At 43.8% G+C, this 22,461-nt stretch overlaps 1 protein-coding gene across 2 annotated transcripts in view; it reads right to left on the reverse strand.

Moving 5' to 3' along the window:
- Rmnd5a (required for meiotic nuclear division 5 homolog A) overlaps positions 1 to 22,461 on the reverse strand; it is a 53,563-nt gene that overhangs the window by 30,077 nt on the left and 1,025 nt on the right. For both annotated transcript variants that reach the window (XM_023702927.1, XM_004642788.2), the window contains exon 2: positions 10,373 to 10,515. In XM_023702927.1, coding sequence (XP_023558695.1) covers positions 10,373 to 10,515 — 143 coding nt within the window. The remainder of the gene's footprint in view (positions 1 to 10,372; positions 10,516 to 22,461) is intronic.

The raw sequence follows: 22,461 nt of genomic DNA on the forward strand, positions 1-22,461 counted from the left end.
TTTGTGCGATATCCTATCCTCAAACTGTTAGAAGTGCTGGTCATTTACTTGCCATTCCAGTATTTATCTTATGTTTTACTCTTAGTACTTCTTCGCTATCATGAAAACCTTTTCTTAGTTCAATTGTTTTGAAACTTAATTTTCTGAATATTGTTTAATCTTAATTTTTGTTCTAAGATTTATACTGTGTCTTTGACTTACGATTTATTTAAAAGACATTGTATATCTTCTAGTATTAGAAACTTTAAAAAGTGTATTTCTATTTTCTGTTGACTTTTTTAAAAAAAGATGTTTGTAAAAAGAAAAGCTGATGGTAAAAAGAAAATGAATGAATAAATAAATAAATGCTATCCTTTGGCCTTGTGATAAAGTTTACAGTGTTGCTTTCTTAAGCCTTTATAACAGTAAAGCTTACCATGACTATGGCCCCCAATACATGAGTGAGAAAAATCAACTAATCCCTACACTCAATATATCTCTAACTATATTCACACCCTAAGACTTATTTGCTATTCTTGGGAAGTAAGTAAGGGGAGCAAGCAATTCAGTCTTCCAAGCTGCTCTCCTCCACTCTGCTTGTCCAGTGTAAAAACCACTGAGGCGAACAGGAAAATTTCTTATATGCTTCTTACTCTGGTCCCAGGTAGGAAAGAAGCTTAGATGGTGAGAAGAGGCTGAGGGACGGGACCCAGGGCGAAACTGCTTTGTTTGGACTGCAGCGCCTTACACACGGCTGCATCAGAGCTGGCACTGGCTCCAGCTTGTTGCTAGGTAACGAAGCTTACCTGCATGGCTGCCCAGAAATCAGCAGCACTGCAAACCGGCCAAGAGGCGGCTGACAGAAACACCGGACTACTTTTAGCATCTCTGTTTCCCTATAAGTTTTTCCTTTCATACTTTTAAAGCAAAAACAACAATAACAAAAAACTGGCATGTTGTTCTTAAGAAGGATTCAACTAAACCAAAACCAAAAAAAAAAAAAAAAAGTACTTAAAGGTGTGTCTACCTGGAGAGAATGGTATGATGTGGAAAGAGAAGCCCACGATACATGGAGTGTGGAGGCTGGGAGAAAATAATTTGCACCCTACGTGAGCACCCTGCGTCTCTGGCCAGTGAACACACTCACCGATCAGTTGGACTGTAGGTCTTGCTTTCATGCAAAAAATCTTTTTCTTAAATATATTCTATAAATTTATACTATTAAGTAGTTAACAGTAACGTGTAATTTCCTATGTATAAGTTCTCTTAAAAGTGTCTCTTTTTAATTTCGCATCTACTTTGAAGAAAAATTTGTGCATAAATTTAACAAAACATTGTTGTAACTACTGGAAATTAGTTTTCTTTCTTAGCATCCAGTTAATGTGGTTTAACAATGAGAGACAAGCTGTTAAGGACCCTCAGCAGCTCCTCTCAGGCTAGGAGAAGACAGGTACTTTGCAGTCAAGCCACAAAAGAATACTCAGAAGTGCTTGTAAACAAACACAATCTCCTATTAATAAAAAAGGCAACCTAACAAAAAAAAAAAAAATGGACAAAATTCATGAAACTTAAGAAAGGGGGCAATCCTAAGGGTCAAACATGAGATGTTCAAGCTCAAAGATCACCACAGGAAGGTGAAATCAGTAGAACTAGATTCTCATCCACACCCACCTGATTCATTTTAAATGATGTCACACATAGGAGAGTAAGGAGGAAGCAGGAACTGTCATCTGTGTTTGGTTAAGTTAACAGTCAACTTACAGCTTTGGTTGTAAACTAGTATCACTCTTCAGGGAAAACGTTGGCAATGGCTCCTAAAGCTGGTCATGACACACATGGCCCGTGATGAAATAATCGATACTCAGGCATTTATCAACAACACTGCTGTACAAACTACATGTGGAGAAACACATCTAACAGTGTGGCATAAACACTGGGGGGTGCCTGTTTGCTGTTTTTGGACAGGTCGCACTATGCATGTATTTCAGGCTGGTCTTCAATTCATTCTACAGCCCAGGCTGGCCTTGAACTTGAACTCAGTCTCCTAAGTGCTGCGATGACAGGCATGTACCACCAGGCCCAGCATAACCAATGGTTTGAAGATGCATCTCTAGAGGCAACACTACCTTTTTATATTTCTTTTTTTTTTTTTTTTTCAGTACCAGGGATTGAACTCAGGCCCTTGCGCTTACCAAGGAAGTTCTTATTCCACTGAGCCATCTCCCCAGCCCAACACTACCATTTAGATACTGATGTCCTCTCTACAATACTCATCCTTCTACTTTGCTTTCAGAGTGAAGAGACAGGTAGATTCACCCCAATTCATAGTTGGTGAACAGGGGGAACAATGTGCTAAACCATTCTGCAGAGATTTTTTCCAAGCCTCAAATGCTCTACAATCTCACCATCTGCCACATTCCTGCATTCTTGTTCCTTGCTGTTATCTGACCTAACCTTTCTGCTGTTATCTGACATAACCAGTCTGCCCCCTCCCTGCTACACCCTGAGCGACTATTAGCCCCCACCCCTAGGGATGCATCTCTTACCAACCTGGAGGCAAAGCAGAAAAGTTCCAAGATCAGGTACCCTCAGGGCACTAAGGACAATGTCTTCCAAGGAACGCCTGTTAAGAAAGGCTGCTCAACTTACAATTTGGACTCATCCCAGTTTTCCATTTGCTCTCTTCTAGTTCTGTGACCTCAGGCAGGTTACTTAATCTTTATTTTCACATCTATATCCTGGGATCATAATCCCAACCTTACAAAGTGTTGATAACGATTAAATTAAATGATGTTCTAAAACCCTTTCCTAGTACACACCCAACAATAATTCTTTCAATATACAGTGCTATAGCCAAAAGCCAGGCCTTGCCACCCAATCTTCTGATGCTATAGTTGGATGAATTAGAAGAATCTTTATCACAGACTATTAACTACGAAGTACAGTAATGGAAGTATTAAATAAATTCATTAATTTCGATTCAATTGAAGAGTCATGTATGGTGGCACAAGGGTATAATGTCAGCACTTTGAAAGCAGCCTAACCTCACTTGGATGCTACGCTAAGCATAATATTCCACCTTCACACTCAGATAAAGTCCCATTCTCTGACCCTGCATCCTAGTATCAGACCTGACTGCAAAGCTCCAGGCTTTCCTGTGGCTTGATCTATAATTCAACAAGTAATTGTTATTAAATCACACAGCTTCAATCTGATTGAAACAGGAGTAGTGAGAAAAACTGAGGCACACCCCCTGGAGCCAATGAGGCCATGTGACAGATGGCAGGGAAAGCCCACCGCCCTCTGTCTCCGGAGAATGATCTACAGACAGAAGAGGGCAGAAGACAACTGTTTCCAGGTGGTGAAGCTCACTGCGATGAGCAGAGAACACCTAGCGCTCAAGTGGTACAGAGGACCTTTTGGCTCCGCTGCTCCTGGCACCTGGGCTTCTCGCCCAGTACAGACCAGTCAGACCAGATCTCCAGGGCTACTCATCCCTCCGGGGATCACACATTCCCAGTTGCCCTGTGAGGGCTCCACTATGAAAGGACTGGGGGACTGCAGTGTCCCACCTGTGGCAGGCGGGGTGAGGCGGGGCCCCCTCAGAACAAGCACTGCAGCCCGAGCAGGCAGGGCACACGCTGGGAATATGCAGCTCCTGTTCAACCACAGAAACTTAAAAGCAAAAGTCTTCCACCTTCACCATGAAGATATAGTATTTTATTTTATGCTTGTAGAAATGTAGACATCATCCACCACATTTTCTTCAATTACTGTCTAGTTACTGGAGGAGAAAGATACTTTGAAATATTTTGCTCTTTTTAAAAAATTGCTTGTTGATACAGGGCCTTGCTTCACAGTTTGAGCTGGTAATGTTCCTCCTGTCTCAGCCTCCCTGGCACTGGGATCACAGACATGAGCCACCACACCCAGCTTTTGAGCTGTCTGTCTGGGGTGCCAGGGCAGCACTTAGATTATCAAGCTATCTTCCCAACCAAATTATTTTATTCTTAAGAAACACATTCCTGGCTTTTTATCACTATTTCCTTTTGTAACTTTGTCAACTACATATTCATTTTCACTAATTCTAACAATCCCACCCAAAATGTATATCAAAGTATGTCTGTATTTCATAACTTAGTTCACGTCTTTTTCTCCTTTAACAGAGTCAACTATCTAGGTTTTAAGTCTCTGCCTTCCTTAATGCTGACTCGCCTCTACTGCAGTACAGCAGGACTTGCCCATCACACGACAGAATCTCAGGGCAGCTGGGCACACCTGTAACCCCAGCACTCTGGGAACCGAGGCAGGAGGATCACAAGACTAAGCCCAGCCTGGCAACCCATTCCCTGTCTCCAACCACTAAGTAAACATAATTCAAAAGGACTGGGGGCATAGCTGGGTTCAATACCCATTACTCAAAAAAAAAAAAAAAAAAATTGTTTTAGACCCAGCATGTATCCAACTTCAGCTACTCCATCTACTTTCTGTGCAGGACCTTCTCTCCCCTGCCCACCCTTCTCCCTCTGTACGGTCACACTCACACAGGCAGCTCCCGACTGCTGGCTCTGAGCTCTCCAGTACTGCGGCGCTCCCTCTGCGCCGGCTCTGCTCACTGTAACGCCGCCGTCGCATTCGCTGCGCGGTGCGGCTGCTCCCTCTAGCGGCGCGTCGGCAGAGGCGAAGTCACACAGCCGCTGTCAACACAGCGGCCCACCTTGGGCTCACTGTCTTCCTAACAGGCTGTGTGAGAACAGAGGTCTCGGTGCAAACCTTTTCTGCACCTACACACTTCCAAGCTGTACTCCTGGTTCAGGTAGCCCCACTTACGATCTGGAGCCTTGGCTTCCTCATATGTCAAACAGGAATGCCATACATGCAACATGGGATACATGCTGTAGAACATTGGGTCCAGGGTCTGCAGCGCGGCTGTTCTCTCCCTACCTTTGACTACTCCTTATTGTCATCCCTTTTAATGAAGCCAACTAACCCTCAACTATTGTCCTCATTTACTTTACTTTCCTTCGGTCTGCTGTTGAATCAAGTTCCCTCAGGCCCTCTTCCTCCACTTGCCTTTCCTCAACGTAACCTTTCCCTGCTCCCAGAGCAGCAGCCCCCTGATTTAAGTCACTCCTCAAGTCTTGGACAGTCAAGCAGGACTCTCTGTCCCTTCCCTCGCCCCAAAGAACATCACAGTGTGCTCTGTCCCAAGTCCCACACATCGACATATTTAAGAAAAGAACTCTACAAACCCCAGCTAAGTAAGAGCACACTTCTTTACAATTCCATACAAACTTTCATCTCAGGATCTTTGCAGTTAACTTTACTTGCACAAGAAGTACTTTCACATGAGTAAACTAGTCTGCAATCTTAAAGGTGACGGACATACTAGCCTTCTAGCTTCTAACTACACCATAGCACATTTAAGACACTTTAACCCCTTAGTAGTATTTAGTTCAGCAACACACACAGCTGCAAAGTCTAAAGCACTAACAATTCTTATTGATTTTCTCACCTCACAAAAAAAAAGGTCAAATAACTAAGCAAACTACTGAACAAAATGCCCTGAGGACAGAATTCTACAATTTCTAAAATTAAAGAGGAAATTAAAAACAGTACAACACATTGTCTTAAGAAAACAAAAACATGTCACTGAGTCTTTTTTTTTTTTTTTTTTTTTTTTTGAGACAGGGTTTCATACAGTAATCCAGGCTGGCCTTGAACTATGTACCCCTGGCTGGTCTCAAACTCTTGGTGATCCTCCTACCTGAGCCCCCCAAGTGCTGGGATGAGAGGTGGGCACCACACCCAGTTACATGTCAAAGAATCTTAGGGGCTGGTATTCTTTAATTAAAAGAGATCCTCATACTATAGGCATTTTAAAATGTTAACACATTAACATGTGCCCACCAGCTTGAACCATCAGTGACACATGCACACCTGCTCCAGGCAGGACTGTACCACTTGTATCACCAGCAGTACAAGCCAGCACCCAATGGGACAGTCACACAAGTATGACCGACCAATGGTTCAAGTCTCCCAGCAGGAAGACATACAATTATGGCTCTATCGTGAATGTGCTAAAGCAGAAATCTTCTATAACTTTGTATATTCCTAATAATTTAAAAGCCCAGTGGGTGTGGTGGCAAAACCTGTAATGGGTGGCTCAGGCAGATCACCACAGTTCAAGGCCAAATTGGGCTACCTAGTGAGTTCAAGGCCAGCCTGAACAGCACAGGGAGACTTGCATAGTGAGGCCCTCTCTCAAAACCTTATCTCAAAATAAATAAATAAATAAACAAAAGTTAAAATATAAAATGTCAGTAATACCACAAAGTTCTCTGCTTTCATTTTCAGAGAATAACCAGAGAATACTAACACATAAGTCTTAAAACACTAAAAACACATTTAACATGTCAGAATACTGATGTTACTTACTAAAAAGTCAGTCTGTTCATTACAGTATCCTAGGTACACTGAAATGGACCCTACAAATAATAGCATTTCCGAGTAAAAAATTTCTACCTCAGCTGAACCACTGTGTCTGTGATCTTCAGCTTCCTAAATGTCAATGTTCTTATCTACAGGATAACGATAAAAGTACTTCTTCAAGAGTCTTCATGTGGGTTACATGAAGGTGACTAACATGCATGCAGTAACGTACAGGTCTGACAACTCGAACACTCCTTTGTTGTGGGGCAGGAGCTGACACGGTCTCACTGCGCAATCTGAGCCGCTGTCACACTCACAGTGATCAGCGTCTCAGGACCAGAGCACTGTGATTACAGGCATGTGTCACCACACCTGGCTATCAACTGGTCCTTTCTTAACCTTCTTCTGCCCCCTGGAAGGAGCAAGTTTTTGTCCTCACACACTATTCCACATCCCTACTCTTTCAATCTGCAGAAAGTATATACTCATAGCTTTCTGGTTTCAGGCAGGATTTAATGGTCTAATATTCACTTTAGACCAGTTATTGTCAAAATATTTTTAAAAACAAAAACAAAAAAAAACCCATGACTCATAAAAGCCCCACTGGCTTCCCTGGCTGTCATCCTGGGAGGACAGAGTGTGCGTCCGTCGAAGGGCACTTGGGAGCGGCTGGACAGCATTCCGACCCATCACACAGGTCTCTGTTGTGGTGTCCACAAACCTTGGGCACCTCAAGAGCTTCAGCCTTATCCAGTTTGCACAACACCAATCCATGAGTCCACCCAGCTCTACAACAGGCTGCCCCGAGCTTGCACCACTTACTAGGCTTGAGTTAAGAGGGGAAGACTTATAACAATGGAGTCTGATGTGACAGGAGCCACAGAGTCCCACACAGACAAGAGAAGGCTGTTCAATGCCTAGGTAGCTTCTAGGCAGCACTTCCTCTTGAGCTGAAGTAAGCAGATGCCCCACATAGGTGCAGAAAGTGTGCTAAAAGATGTCAGCAAACTGGGCTCAAAGGCTCAGGCTTTCTCTGTGGCTCTGGACTATAAGCCAACACAGACTATACCAGCTCCATAATAGTTTCATATGAAGTATGAAAGAATCCAGGTCACCTGGAATCTTATGAATAAGAATAAACTTTAAAATATAATTAGGAATATTCACCTCAAATAGCCCATCCCCTCAAAAAGTCAGAATGTAGATTATTCACTATAAATGTATTCTCTTCATATCCAAAGAGACATTTCCATTTTTGGCACCAAATACCTCCAAATGCCTTGCCGTAAAGATTAGTCAAGGCAGCTGATGACCCCACAGGCATATCTGTAAAGACCGGCTGGGTCTGAAGACAGCATACTCAGCAAGTGCCCAACGAGGAAGACTCAAAGAAAAGAGGGTTTGGACAATACTTATGACAAGACAACAGACTTCAACCAGGAAGTAGGAGGAAACACTCGCAGTCTCCTGGTAGCAGAAAGGGCAGCTAGTGCACTGCTCACCCAACTCTTTCTGACCAGGCGGCCCGCGGCCCACATCTGAGGTTATGGTTGCGAGAAGACTCCCACTCAAAGAATCAAGGCTCCTTCCCTGGTATAGTCTCGGACTGGCTACCCTGGGAGTCCTGTCATCCCTGTCATAGCACCCTCTGGTTCCCCGGTCCAGAAGAGAACCCTTGGTAATTACAAGCAGACAGTCTGGTGGCTCAGCAGATATCGCCAGGAGCCTACTGTGAGCTATCAGAATCAACAGATGCCTTGGTCACACTCTGTCACCAAAACCTAAAATTTCTTTTCTTTTTTTTTTTTTTTTATTCCTGCCTAAGGCTTATTTGTATAAAAAGCACAGGAGCCCTCCACAAATGGCACTCCAGGGGTCACACCAGTCCCTCTGCTTTTACGTCAGCAGGTAAGAGGCTTTTACTGTGGAGCCTTCTTGGGGGCCTGGGCACCTTTGGAGGCCTTGGCTGGAGCAGAAGCTGGAGCCTGGGCCTTGGCTGGAGCAGAAGCTGGAGGCTGGGCCTTGGCTGGAGCAGAAGCTGGAGCCTGGGCCTTGGCTGGAGCAGAAGCTGGAGCCTGGGCCTTGGCTGGAGCCTGGGCCTTAGGCTGGCAAGGCCTGCGACCCTTGGCAATGCGGGCACGGATCAGCTTCCCAAGCTTGGGGTGGGCAATACAGGCAAGCTGAGTGAGCCTGCAGTCTACTCCCTTTGGGATGACCTTGGGCTTGACCTCCTTGGGCTTGACGAGGGCCCTGACAGCCTCCGCACATGCTCTCCTGGCCTTGGCACTGTTAGCCTGCATCTTCTTGAGCCCTTCTTGTTGTGCTTCTTGGAATCTACCTCCTGCAGAGATTTGTATCTTTGTGACCAAGGTTTCTTGATGCCATGTGTGCCATTTTGGGGACTGGTTATGTGTGGTGTGGTTCTTGGACTTGGCCATAACTGCACCGTAAAACCACAGCCGCCAAGCGTCAGAAACCGCCTAAAATTTCTTAAGTATCACCAGTAGTTACTGCCCCAGGAACTAAGGGCTCTCTGCCCACAAGTGATTTAAGACCATCTCTGAAGGACCCTAGCCCTAGCCCCATGGCCTTGAAGCTAATGCACAGCAAGCTCTCCAGGTACTACTAACAGCAGGCTTCCAACGGCACAGTTCCGAATAGGTCTCATCCCTCCCTGCTGAAGCTATGTTCACTGCCTTGGAGTTAGCAAACAGGCTCCACAACCTCAAAGGTGTTTCTAAGACTATGTACTGCCTTCCCAGGTCTGCTGGCAACTGTCACAATGGGCCCAATGATACGGCTAGAACCCCGACACTGTGAACACCATTCTCTGACCTCTGTGCCAAAGTCTTCATATCACATGGAAGCAGTGACATCTAACTGAAATGCCACTAACATGTCTATAAGCCATAGCCAAACAAGTTCCCAGGGCTCCTGCCCCACGGTCCTGTCCTAACATACCTACCAGTGAACAGGACCTCCTTAGAAGCAGTTCTGACTTAGCCTCAAGCCCACCTTTCTAATACTACAGGACTGAGCTCTAAGATAGCTTCCAACAGCTGGGCGACCCATGAGTTAGACCACTCTTGGGACTCAAGGAGCTTCTGTTTTCAGTTACAGTCATCACTGTTGTGCATACAGATATGGTAATTCCTAAAACTGCACATTTAGAAATGCCTTTGCTACAGACCACTCTCCTCACACATTTGGCCTGCTCTCCCTGAAGTTTACTATGTGTGAGCAGAAATGCCCATGACCAGTCACTGTCTCCTCACAGGTTCAAGTAGTCAGTGTTAGCAGAGAGCTGGGCTAATCTGCTAGGTCCTGTGAGGACAAGGAACTTCCTGAGCAGAGCTGGCCCAGTGGTAAAAATGATAACTGCTTCTGAGCCAACAACTACCTCAATAACTGCTTACTCAAGAAATACACACACACCCGCACACCCGCGCGCGCACACACACACACACTCCTCAGTAATTCAACGAAAGGAACTAGTTTTGCTGGCTACCAACTCACTCACTCACTCACTCACTCACTCACTCACACAGAAGGCAATGCTAAAGAAAAGCAACTAGCACCCGACAGAAGATAAGGTAAGGGTGAGGCAAGAGTCCCAAAGGTGTTATTCCAGTCATCTCTTAACAGAGATAGCCACAGCCAGGAAGCTACTCAGGAAGTAAGAAAAGTTACTCCTGTAAACAAACTCCCACATCCTGGGTTAAAATTTCTCTGTAACTATTTTCATCAAGGCATAGGAACAAAGCTATATAAGGAGATGGGTTTTTAATTTTTTAAATAGTAGCAAAAGAACTTTAATAACAGCAACACAGGAAAACCAGAGCTGTACAAGTTATCAAAAGAAAAGAAAGGACTAGCAGAAAATAATTTGGAACAACTAAAGCTATCAAAACACTGCCAGGAGGAGGACGCTGAACATTCCAAATCTTCCTTCAGTACTTACCTTATCAATGGCTTTCCCAACCCGAGAAACACTGCTGTGGATGTCTTTGTGGTCTGACGCCAATTTCTGAACGGTGTCCTTTATTCTTTTACAGCATTGTGTCAAGACAAGTGAAAGCGTCCCTGATAATTCAGCATCTTGGCCTATTAAAAAGAAAGGACTGGTTACTTCTGAAAGATGACAAATAGACCCTCTGGAACATCGAACATGAAAAAAAAGTGAAGGGGGAAAAATACCCAGTATCAGCTTTGAAACAGATGGTCACATTCACAACAGACATTATTTTTTCAAGTGAATCTTTTTTTTTTTTTTTTAAACGGAAGCAGGGGTTGAACTCAGGCCCTTGCGCTTACCAGGCAAGGGCTAATTCTACTGAGCCATCTCCCCGGCCCCTTCAAGTGAATCTTCAAAAAGTATGTGAATTTATATCTGGAAATAAAACTTTAGCATGAAATAAACTACTTTATAATTGGGGGGAAAAAGCACAAATGTGACTACTGTGAATTATCTTGCAGAAACTTGCTAGTCAACTCAATTAAAATGTTTAAGTCTCAGAACATTTTGGTTGCTCTATATTCTTTTTTTTTTTCTTTTCAAAGTTTTATTGATAAACATATAGCAATGAGACAGTTTCAAATCAAATCGAAAGTACAGTTTCAACAAATAATACACTGCATATATTCTTCTTAGCGGTTAATTGCTGTACAAGATGCAGACTTGTGATCCTACTTACAAACACCATTAGAAAAAATCATTCTATTCATTAAGAGAATGCAACTATGTATCTATCCCAACCACTTTGAATACACAGATACAAAATGGACATTCATAGTTATACCCCAATTTTTTTTTAAGTTCCGTTGTTGAATATTATAGGTGTGTATGCTCTATATTCTTGACATTCTATATAAGTAAGTAACAAAAAAAAATACACAAGGACACTTCTTTGGATACTATGATATATATATAGTCATACATACATATATACACACACAAAAGAATTAACACAACGGGCCTGATACTATAGTCTTTAGAAAATCCTGCATGCCAAACTGGTCACCAGCTGACCCCTGAGCTAGGAATTCAGGACTAGGTCCCATGAGGACAAGGAACTTCCTGAGCAGAGCTGGCCCAGTGGTAAAAATGATAACTGCTTCTGAGCCAACAACTACCTCAATAACTGCTTACTCAAGAAATACACACACCCCAACACACCCTCTGAAAAGAATGGCTCTCTACAGCCAGGTATGATGGCACATGTCTATACTCCCAGCGCTCTGGGAGGCTGAGGCAAGAGGATCATAAGTTCAGGTCCAAAAACCCTGTCTCAATGACCCTGTTTTCAATCCCTCAGCCGCCCTGGCTCACTACACCTAAACTGTTGTACAATGTGGCTCAGGGAAGACACTTGCTTTTCTTTCAAGGATCTGAAACTCTGGTCTAGGAAGAGGGTGCCTGCATGACCAACTCTGAATATAAACCCTGAGCATAGAGGTTCTACTTGTCATAACTTGTTATGAGAGAAATTAAACAGGTCCTGTGTATTCCACTGGAAGAGAACTGTCGGAACCTTTCACCTGGTTTCCTCTGAACTTTGTCCTGTGACCTTTTTCTCTTTGTATCCTTCTGCTATAATAAATCTGCTGACAATCTGCTGAGTTGGTAAGATCCCCTTGGTAACTTGCTGGGACCTACGGGTGAACTTGGGACACCCCAACTCATGATAAAGCACTGAAGGTTACTGCAGCTTATTGGTTCTTTCCCTGTGCTAACTCCTTCCAAACGGTTCATCTAGCAGGAAAAGAAAAAGACAGGGATAGATGACAAATCCAATTCCACATCCTCACCAGGAAGCAACAGCCGCTTTCTGAAATCCTACTCAATATTCAAGCAATGGCTCTTAAACTTGCATTTACATCTGACTCACCAGCAGGCCTAGTTAAAGCAGTTGGTAGCTGGACTCCCACACACTGAAGTTTCTAATTCAATTGGGGGGGGGGGGCCAAGAGTATTCATTTAACGAATATGTACTAGTAACAGGGATAGCAGTGAAGCAGAATAATAACCAAAAATTCCTGCCTTCCAGGATTTTGCAGTGAAACAACTACTAAAAGTCTCTTATTTCTCATGACAGCTATAACATAATAAATAAGCAAATCATGACAAAAGCTGATGCATGCTTCTGGGGGGGTGTGTGGGGAGTAAAAGAGGCTGGGGCAGTGGGTTTAACCAATTACCAAAAACAGGGTGGATGGACACAGCAGACCTCGTGGAACAAAGAACAGTGGAGTGGACTCAGAATCCAAAGCAGTGAAGGAATCAGCCCTGGGGCTACCCTGGGGAAAGCATTCCAAGCAGAGGGCATACAAAACCTACTGCTACAGCTGGACTACGCAAACCGTAAAGCAACAGCTGGGGAATGTAAAGGTGCTTTCTAGCCAAGGAACACAGCAGAACAGGTCCAAGAGACACACGGGGCTTGTTCTAAGGTCTTTTTGGCACTGGAAAGACTTTGGTTTTTATGCTGAGTGACAGGGAGACTTAGAGAACCACAAAAAGTGACAGGACGCTTCAATACAGCACCCCCTCCACTACACAGGCGCAGGAGCTAGGGCAGCAATCTCAACAGCCTTGGCTTAGGACTTCTGGCCTGAATCTGAAAGAGGTTTTCTGTGTCTCCAACATCTGTAGCCTGATCCAACTACAAAGATTTTGAAATTGTCTCCCACTAAGATGAAAAATATTGAGCAGGTCTGAGGGGTTGGGAAAGCTAAAAAGCTCAATTTGAAGTTTAACTTCAGATGTTAAGCAGGCACCGCAGGGAAAATGTGGGTAGCAGCTGAAGATGCAACTCTGTGGAGAGCCACAGCAACTGTCTCAGCGCTGGAGACCCAAATCTGACACACACACACACACACACAAGTGCTTCTTGAGGTCATGAGACTAAGTGAAATGGCCAAGGACTTAGGCGCAGATGCAGGAGCAGCACAGGGGCGAGGTGCCACAGAAAGGGAAAGAAGACCAACAAACCAGGTGTGGCACCGCACAGGCCACCTGCGCTACACAATGCGACTTGGGTCTCAAAAAAAAAAGAGAAGAAAAGAAAGCACATCAGGGTAGTAGGACTAACCAACTGTGCTAAATGCACTGCTAAGCCCAGTGAGAACGAACTGGAACCTAGCCACTGGACTGAGAAAACGTATGTGGAAACTGCCAGTGAGCTTCGTAAGAAATCTCAGGAAGTTGGCTGTGCTGGCACATGTCTGTATTCCGAACTATTCAGGAAGTAGAAGCAGGAGTGCTTGAGACCAGGAGTTTGAGACCAACCTGGGTAACATCGCAAGATCTCATCAGAAAGGAAAGAAAAGAAATCCTAGAAGGTTGTAGGGACTATGAATGACGAGGGAATATGGCAAGTCTGGGCCAACAATGCTGGGAAAAGTAGAAAGCTAAACAGAAGGTGGCACGTGGATAAGGCACCCAATCCAACATGGGATAGCTAAGAAATAGCCCTTACCTCTAAGCACAACAAGGATTATTTCAGGTGATTCTAATTCCTAATAATACAATTTAGGCTAAGGGAAGACGGTATGTTAAATTTGTCCAATAGGTGTCCCATATCGTTTCTCGGCCTTTTGGCTAAGATCAAGTGCAGGCATCCCATATATCCAGGAACAAATATTCAGGAGCTCAGTTAGGCAGTTTCTGGTCCGCCTGCACCGAGCCTAACTTAGCCTCAAGGTTTGTCTCCCTTATGGACCTCTGTCCCATCCAGTTCTGAATTCCTGGTAGCTTCTGTTCTCTCCCCCACTCCTCTGCCTTAATTACACACCACTTAACAGGTTCATGAACATATGCCACGATCCGTCTCAACTAAGCACAAGCCTCTAAGCGAAGCCTCTAAGCGAAGACACAGTCTTGGTATAAACTGTGTATTCCACAATCTTACAGGAATACTACCTGCAAACATGCAAATACCTGATGGTAAAATGCAGTAGGGAGAAAGAACACTTAAAAAGAGAACCATATTTAACAAAAGTTGCCAGCTCCACAACCTGCCGACATACAAAAGAATCGTATCATAAGTAAAAAGGAACTAAAAATGGAGTAAGACCTAAATGTAAGAGCTCAAACTACCAGATTCTTGCAAGAAAGCCGGTGCACCTACTGGGTGTGGTGCAGCACGGCTGTAATCCCAGTACTAAGGAGGCTACAGCAGGGGGACTGCCACGAATTTGAGGCCAGCCTGGGCTACACTGTGAGATCACCAACAGCCTTGACCTATGCCAGGAAACCTTGTCACAAAAGGAGAGGGGAAGGGAGGGGAGGGGAGGGGAGGGGAGGAGAGGGGAGGGGAGGGAAAAAAACAGGTGTGTCATGGAACCTGGATTAGTAGATGGTTTCTTAAATATGATCTCACAAGCAGCCCCTAACCAACAGTTAAATTGAACTTCATCAAAATTAAAAATGCTTGTGCTTCAAGGACACTATCCAAAAAGTGAAAAGAATATTCAGAATGGGAGGAAAGGTTTACAAATCATAGATCCAAAAATGTATTCTCAGGCCAGGTGTGGCTGCATACACCTGTAATTCCAGCTACCTAGGAGCTGAGGAAAGAGGTTTGTAAAGCTGAGGCCAGAATGGACAAATCGAAACCCTGTCTCAAAAATAAATAAAATAAAATAAAAAACACTGGAATGTTCTCACTGCATTCCCTGGATTCAGGCCCCCAATACAGACAAAAAAGGTGCGGGGGAGTGATCCTTAGCACTCTATAACATCAATAAAATAACAACTCAACCTAAAACCAGGCAATTATGTCCACATCTTGTCCTGTGAATTACTACAAAGACAATATGTGATGCATTAATTATTATAAACATCTTACTAACCTGTTTTGAAACTGTTTCATTGCTATTTTACCTTTTCTCATTAAAATGAATAAATATAAATAAATAAATAAATAAATAAAGCAAAGGAAACCTGGCAGTGGCACAGGCCTGTCAGGCCACCACTCGGGAAGCTGAGGTAAGAGGATCCAGGCTTCAGGACCCACTGAGGCTGCAATACCTTAGACAGACCCCGCCTCAAAACCAAACAGCTGGGTGGGGCACACCTGTAATCCCAGCACTCTAGAACTTGAGGCAGGAGGACTGCAAATTCCAGCGCCCTGGGCAATTTGGCAATTCAGCAATTTACCAAAATACCATCTCCAAACAGACAAAGGCTGGGGATTTATTTAAAACAAGGCAAAGGCCCTGGGTACTAACCTGGGTAGCTCCAAAAACAAAGGGCAAAGTATTTCAACAGGGGTTTTCCCAAATTAGATATACAAATAACCAATAAGCTTAGTATCACTCAGCATTATGGAAACGCAATTAAAACTACAATACTACTTGAAGCCCACCAAGACGGACACAAGCACTACACAGCTCAGGAGTTCCACTCCTAGGTACATGAGCAAGAGAAATGAAAATGCTCTAACTCAGACATGATGTGTACAACACTCAGTACGGCCACAAAGTTGAGATAATGCAAATGTCCAAAAGGCAAGCGGGTAAACAAAGCATGGTACAGTATTACAGACAAGGGATCATCCAGTCATAAAAGAAACATGGTTTCTTGAAAACCCTGGGTGTAAATAAGCCAAGACACAAAGGGCCACACATTGTGATTCTTGCTTATAAGCAAATCTACAGACAGACATTACAGCTGGCAGGGGCTAGAGGAAGGGTGGCACGGAGCGGCATGACCACGGAGGAGCACAGGATTTCTTCAGGGAGTGAAAGAGATGATCTGGAATCAGATTAACACTACAGGTACAAAACTGTGAAGCTTGAAGAAACGACGTAACAGAAGACTTTAAAGAGGCACACTGGGCCTGGGTGTGGTGGCACGCCTGCAATCCCAGCTCTCCAGGAGGCTGAGGCAAGAGAATCACAAATTCAAGCCCAGCCTGGGCCATTCAGGAGGACCCTGCTTCCAGATAAAAAATAAATAAAAAGGCCAGAAAGGGGTTAGAGCAGAAGCCACGCTGGCGACAGGGGGCCATCTGCAATGCCCTGACTGGAAATGCTGGCAGCGTGTGGCAGCTGGTGCTGTTACCTGCTTTACTCCTTTACCATGTGCAAAATCCTCTTTTTTATTTTTAATTTTATGATTGATAATATTAGCATACTGATCAGTTAACACTGAGAGTTTTGGCGTCTCCGCATAAAATAATTGCTACAAGGGACAGTCAGGAGCAGTTTAGTGATGCGTATGACGGCATTCACTCTAGCTAGGCACGCAGGAGGCGGCACCATCTTGGCTCCTGTCGGGACACCGTGATGTTTGCACAACAACGCAATCTCCAAAAGACATTTCTCAGAATGTGCTCCTGCAGTTAAGCAACATATGACCACATCTAGAAGCCCACAAAAAGCATAATGCAATCATCTGAACGAGAATCCTGGGAAAGCCCTGTTCAGAGGAAAGAATTCCAACTAATGCACTTCCAAATGGACTGCTTGGAAAGCAGCCAAAGGTAAAAACAGGTTTGAAAATCTCTTAAATGATAGGACTGACTGAGACAGGACCAAACTTCTAGGTCCTAAGGGGACAGGTCTACTCTTCTTTTGATCTATGAAAATTTAACCTGCTTTTAGGAGAATCTTTCTGTGAAAGAAAGCTAATTAGATCCAGTTATTATTAAGACAACCATCTCCACCGTAACTAAATCGCATGCAGGCTGGCCATGTGGGGGTCACTCATCACCCAGGATAAAGTCCTGTGTCCACTGTGTCTTGCAATGTCACAGACCCAGTATGATACGCAGGCAGGGTAACTAGCGCAGTACCATCACTGAAGGACCCAGTTATGCTATAGGGCTGCTTTTATGTATGACTTCAGCAGAAGAATTAGCATGTTAAGTCCAAGTAAAGAACCAACACATGTAGGTGGCTTAAATTAAAAATACCTTCCTTTTAATTTAATAGAATAGGACCTTATATTTTATAAACAGATTTAAAGTCTGATTTTTTTTTTTCTTTTTGGCAGAACCGGGGGTTGAACTCAGGCCCTTGTGCTTGCCAGGGAAGCCACTTAATTCTACTGAGCTATCTCTCCAGCCCCTAAGGTCCGATATTTTAAAAAATTATAATAGTCATGGTCTCTTCCAAAACCAGACATTCATGAACACTCAATTATAATGAAGCTAACTCCAAATTAGCTTTTTATAAAGTCTGGCTAAGCTGTCAAGCTGACCATGCCAGAGTTTTTCTCCACTCACCTCACAGAAGCCCTACAATTCCGTACTTCTCCATCCGCAATAGTTATTTTTCTATCCTTCCCACAAAATTAACTGAAGATAGAAACTGAGACTACCTAATCCCAAACTCTTAGCACAGTAACTGGTATGTACCAAGTGTTCAAAATTATTTACTGAATGAACATGAAATAAATTTTGGACACATGCTCAGTTCCAAGCCCTGCATTGGAGACCCTGCCCCCTTTCAACCCTCCCACCCCCACCCCCCACCCCGCCAGCAGCTCCCACTCTCACTTAGGACTGACTGATCCCCTGCTCTTAGAGTATTTAGTGTCTACTACACAGTAACCCTACAGCCTACAATTTTCCAGATAACCAAATAAATTAGGAATGTGTTCCTATTTGCCAATGAAATTACTAAAAATTCCAAGGAACCTTTGTATGTATATAAACACACTCACACGGGCACACATGTCAATTTTCAAAGATACAAGGCCGCCCAAATAGCTCAAAGGATTAAAGCACCTGCTAGCAGGCACAGGAGCCTGCTGTGCTGGCCCCGCCTCAGGATGCACCCGTAATCCCAGCTCTTGGGAGGCAGTAAACAGGCAGATCACTGTGAATCTAATCTAGTAGTGAGACCCTGAACACCCTGTAGACCCTTCCCTAAAATACAGAAGAAAAAAAAAAAATCAAAGATACATTTCATAAAATAACCCAATTTCTCCACCCCCATTGTAAATTTCTTCTGTTTTCCAAATAACACCCCCCTTCCATACCCTTGGATTTCAACAGCTTAGATTTCGACTCCTTGCTTTTGAGTCAGTTTCTTTGTAAAAAGTAAGCTAGTTCAAGGCAATGAAGATGCAATGAAATTCATCTTAATTTTAATACACAATGTATTCCTATAAAAGTGCATCCTAAGTCAAAAAAATAAGTACAATGTTCGAAGGCAGATGTACAAAGTTTCCACAAAGCTACAAATGATAGAATTTCTAGTTATATCTTGCTTTTAAAACCAACCTGTAATATAGCTTTAGCATTTTTTAAACATATATAAATGTTCCTTACTGGTCACAAGACGTAAGACAACACATATCTAACTATATGACAAGATTCACTCAGTATTTTGGACCACTTAATTAAACCAAAACAAATTCAATCAAATGTCATTAAAACTGACAACCACATTTCTTGAAAATCCCTACGTAGTAATGATACTTCCAATTTTCTGTGTGCATATTATTTTCATGGTATGGGGATTGGAGGCGAGCCTTTAACAATTGCACAAACACAGTTGAAATGTAGCACTGCTAAAACTCAACAGCTAGTGAGTGGGCTGGCAGGATGGTATAGCCTGAAATGTCTGCCAGTCAGCAGGTAATCAGAACTTCCAATTTGGTCTATAAAAGAATGTTTAAGACTGTTACTATGGGGCCGGGGAGATAGCTCAATAGAACAAACGCTTGCCTGGCAAGTCCAAGGGCCTGAGTTCAATCCCTGGTTGGGGGGTGGGGGTAGGGATTTACTATACCATCAGCCTGTGGTGGTGTGGTAGGAACAGGCTACCCAAGAGACAAACTCATGAGTGATGAAAGCACCATAGTGAAGGTCATTCAGAAACAGTGAGGCACCACAAAAAAGCATTCTCAATACCCGAGATGATGATCTAGATTTTCAAAAAGCCTAAAAACTTCACTACCTAAGAACTAGAGTATTTTGGTAAAAATGGACAGAAACTGCTAAGCCCTGATTCAACATTTTTATGAATATCCTACAGAAAGGAAAAAATTTAAAATACCCAAGTTTATAAATATTACATCTAGCTGCATTTGAGCTCTTGTGAATTATTGAAAGTTAACTCTACTTTCACCAAATAGACAGAGGTCTTAATAAATGGGAAACAAAATGGAGCTCGAGTTTGGATGGGGGGCAGTAACAAATCCATTTATGAATCATAATCCAAACTGCACTATATGAAAATTCCAATCTCAGAGCTGTGCTCCAGAATTCATTCTAAATCAGTTCCTTTTAAAAAGTTAAAACTTGAAAAGCCAAAAGAATATTAAGCATCACTATGAAGGCTTTAGGGGAAAAACTTTTATATCATCCCATCTTCTAAGTCTTAATACCTTATAAACAAAACAGAAAAGTTGAAAGAGAGAACCACGACCTTCCCATTCAATTAACATTTACTGAGCCAGGGAGATAGTGCTTGCCTGGCATAAGTGCTTGCCTGGCAAGCACAAGGTCCCAAGTTCGATCCCTGGTATCACAAAAAACAAAAAGCCAAGGCTTATGTCAGTGTTCAAGGTACATTCCCACATGCTACCAGAAATTTAGTGGGAATAAGGAGAGAAAGGATAAGAGGACCGACCTAACTCATGAAAAGCCACTAACAAGATGAACAAGGACACCCTGGCTACCTATTCAAACAGAAAAACTTGGAAAGGTGAGGCCGTGGTGTTAATAACAAAGGAGATCACACTGCAGGGAGCAGACTAAGCCGCGGCCCAGAGGTCCTGGGCTTCTCGGGACCGAGCTCAGCCCCGGGACACAGGCAGCTGCTTCACAGACTCTCAGTGGGAAGAACAGGCGCATCGGGACAGGGCGCATCTGGACAGGGCGCATCTGGACAGGGTGCATCGGGACAGGGCGCATCGGGACAGGGCACATTCATCTTTTTTCTTCAGGCAGCACACAATGAAAACAAAATAAACTTTTTGTTGTTTGTTTTCAGTCACTAATGGCTGGTGAATCTGCAAAGTAAAAGAAAGGGGCTTGGCAGTCAAGCCCTGACCTTTTGGAACACAATGGTGGCCACAGAGATGGGCGTTAGGATCCAGACTTTATTAAAGACCTTTGCATCAGATCACAAGCCAAGAGTCTCAAACCAAACCCAAGAAACAAGAGAGTTTGTATGTAAGAGCTAAATTACATGATACAGACTAAGAAGCTCAATCTCTGTCACAAGAAGGGGAAGGCGCCAAAATCTAAGGAAGCAAGAACTATAAAGAAAAAGGAAACATAGCCAGGGATCCAGGGATCCAGGGATCCAGCTCAGCAGCACAATGCCTACTGGTGAGCACGAGGTGAGTGCAATCAAAAAAAAAAAAAAAAGGAAAGGAAAAATCAAAACATAGGCACAAGCCTTACATGTTTGCTGACAGTCACGTTTTCCTTTTTGTTTCTGCTATACTGGAGTCAGGGCCCAAGAGCTTTACACTGAGCTTCATGCTCAGATCCTTTTATTTTGAGACAGGGTCTGGCTAAGTCACTACATTGCCCAGGCTGGGCTGGAACTTTCTACCCTCCTGCCTCCCCCTTCTCCAGTGTTGGGATCAGTCTTGCATCACCACACCAGTGACAAGCCCATTTCTTGAAAGCCTACTCAATCCTTTGAAATTCAAAATGCAAGGCCTTAACTAACTTCTCCATATCTACCATCTCTGCCTTGAATTTCTGAAACTTTTACCAAGCCAAGTGGTTTAAAACAAATTCTAGTCTCAGCAGTTCCTCACAATCATTTCATTCAACTGGCATTAGCCCTAACTTTCCCAAAGCAAACCTGACAACCACACCCCTTGCTAGCTGCCTCTCAATTACATGTGATGCTTTATTTGCCATCTCACAGTCTGTCCATCCAATTCCTCAATGTCTGACCTGGTCCCCAAAAAGAAATGTTCCTTCCACCTCCAAGCCCTTCACTCATTCTCTTCCCCCACTGGTTCCTCCCGTTCTGCCTTAAACAAGACCCAGATTTCCTCCGGGAGAGGGAGGGAAGGAATGTCTTCAGCCACTGCACTGGAGGGTTTACTTCCACCCTATTTCTCTTCTTAACCTCAGGTAATCTCACTTGCTTTAACAATTCCACGAAACTGCAAGCACAGATGGTCCCTGCCTCCTCCAAGTAGCCAAAAGAAAACAGAACAACCTTTTTCCAGAGCCTTCCTCTTGTTTCTGCGCTCTGCCTTGGCCTCCCACTCTTCAGGGGGTGTCCACAGCTAGCGCTGGACAGTAAGGGTTTTCCTCCTCGCATTCTACGTGATCCCTGCCATTTTCCTTCTAGAAAACAGTCTCAGACCTATGGATCTCTCACACCCTAGATATCCTCAAACTCAACTTCATCTTGCGTGTCCAAAAGTGAATTCACTAGTCTTGAAGGATCCCCTCCCATCTCGGCTTCAGTCGCCTTTTGAACCAACTGTATCCTCACCACCAGTTCAAATTTCTGTTCACAACGTCTGCTCCCCATCCCCACATTACTATTGCAACTCCTCTAGTTACAATGGTTTTCCAATACTCAACCACCACGGTTGCCGGATGCTTCATCCTGGGAGTTCAAAGTGCTGTGTCCAGAGTAAGAAGTTGAGGCTGCTTCACCGTGAAGGAGCACTAGAATTTCATTGAAATTCACCTGGATAAAGATGGCCTGGGGAATGCAGAACATCCTCCACAAATGTACACACTCCCCCTACCACTGCCCCACCGAAGCTTCCTTTAACTGACGTTAACGTGAAGCAAATAGCCCTTTCATGCTGTTTTAAAAACTCCAAACAAAACCTCTCCCAGGCGGGCTTCCACAAGCTGACTCGGGCAATGCACTGCATCGGTCCCTACGGCCGGGAACAACTACCAAATACTGTAAAACAAAACACTTTCTACAGATCAATCGGCTTTCTTAAAAGAAAACAAGCGTAAACAGGATCAGGGAAGGCACGAACGAACAACTTGTGTCACAGCTGGCTTTCTCGGTCTCATCAGAGGCGACATCAAGGGTTTGATTCGCCTGATTTTTTAGGAATCAGGTCAGTGCCGCCTAGGAGTTCAGAAAAGCTTC

This window comes from Octodon degus, unplaced genomic scaffold, assembly GCF_000260255.1.
Source record: "Octodon degus isolate 3935 unplaced genomic scaffold, OctDeg1.0 scaffold00162, whole genome shotgun sequence".
NCBI lineage: Eukaryota > Metazoa > Chordata > Mammalia > Rodentia > Octodontidae > Octodon > Octodon degus.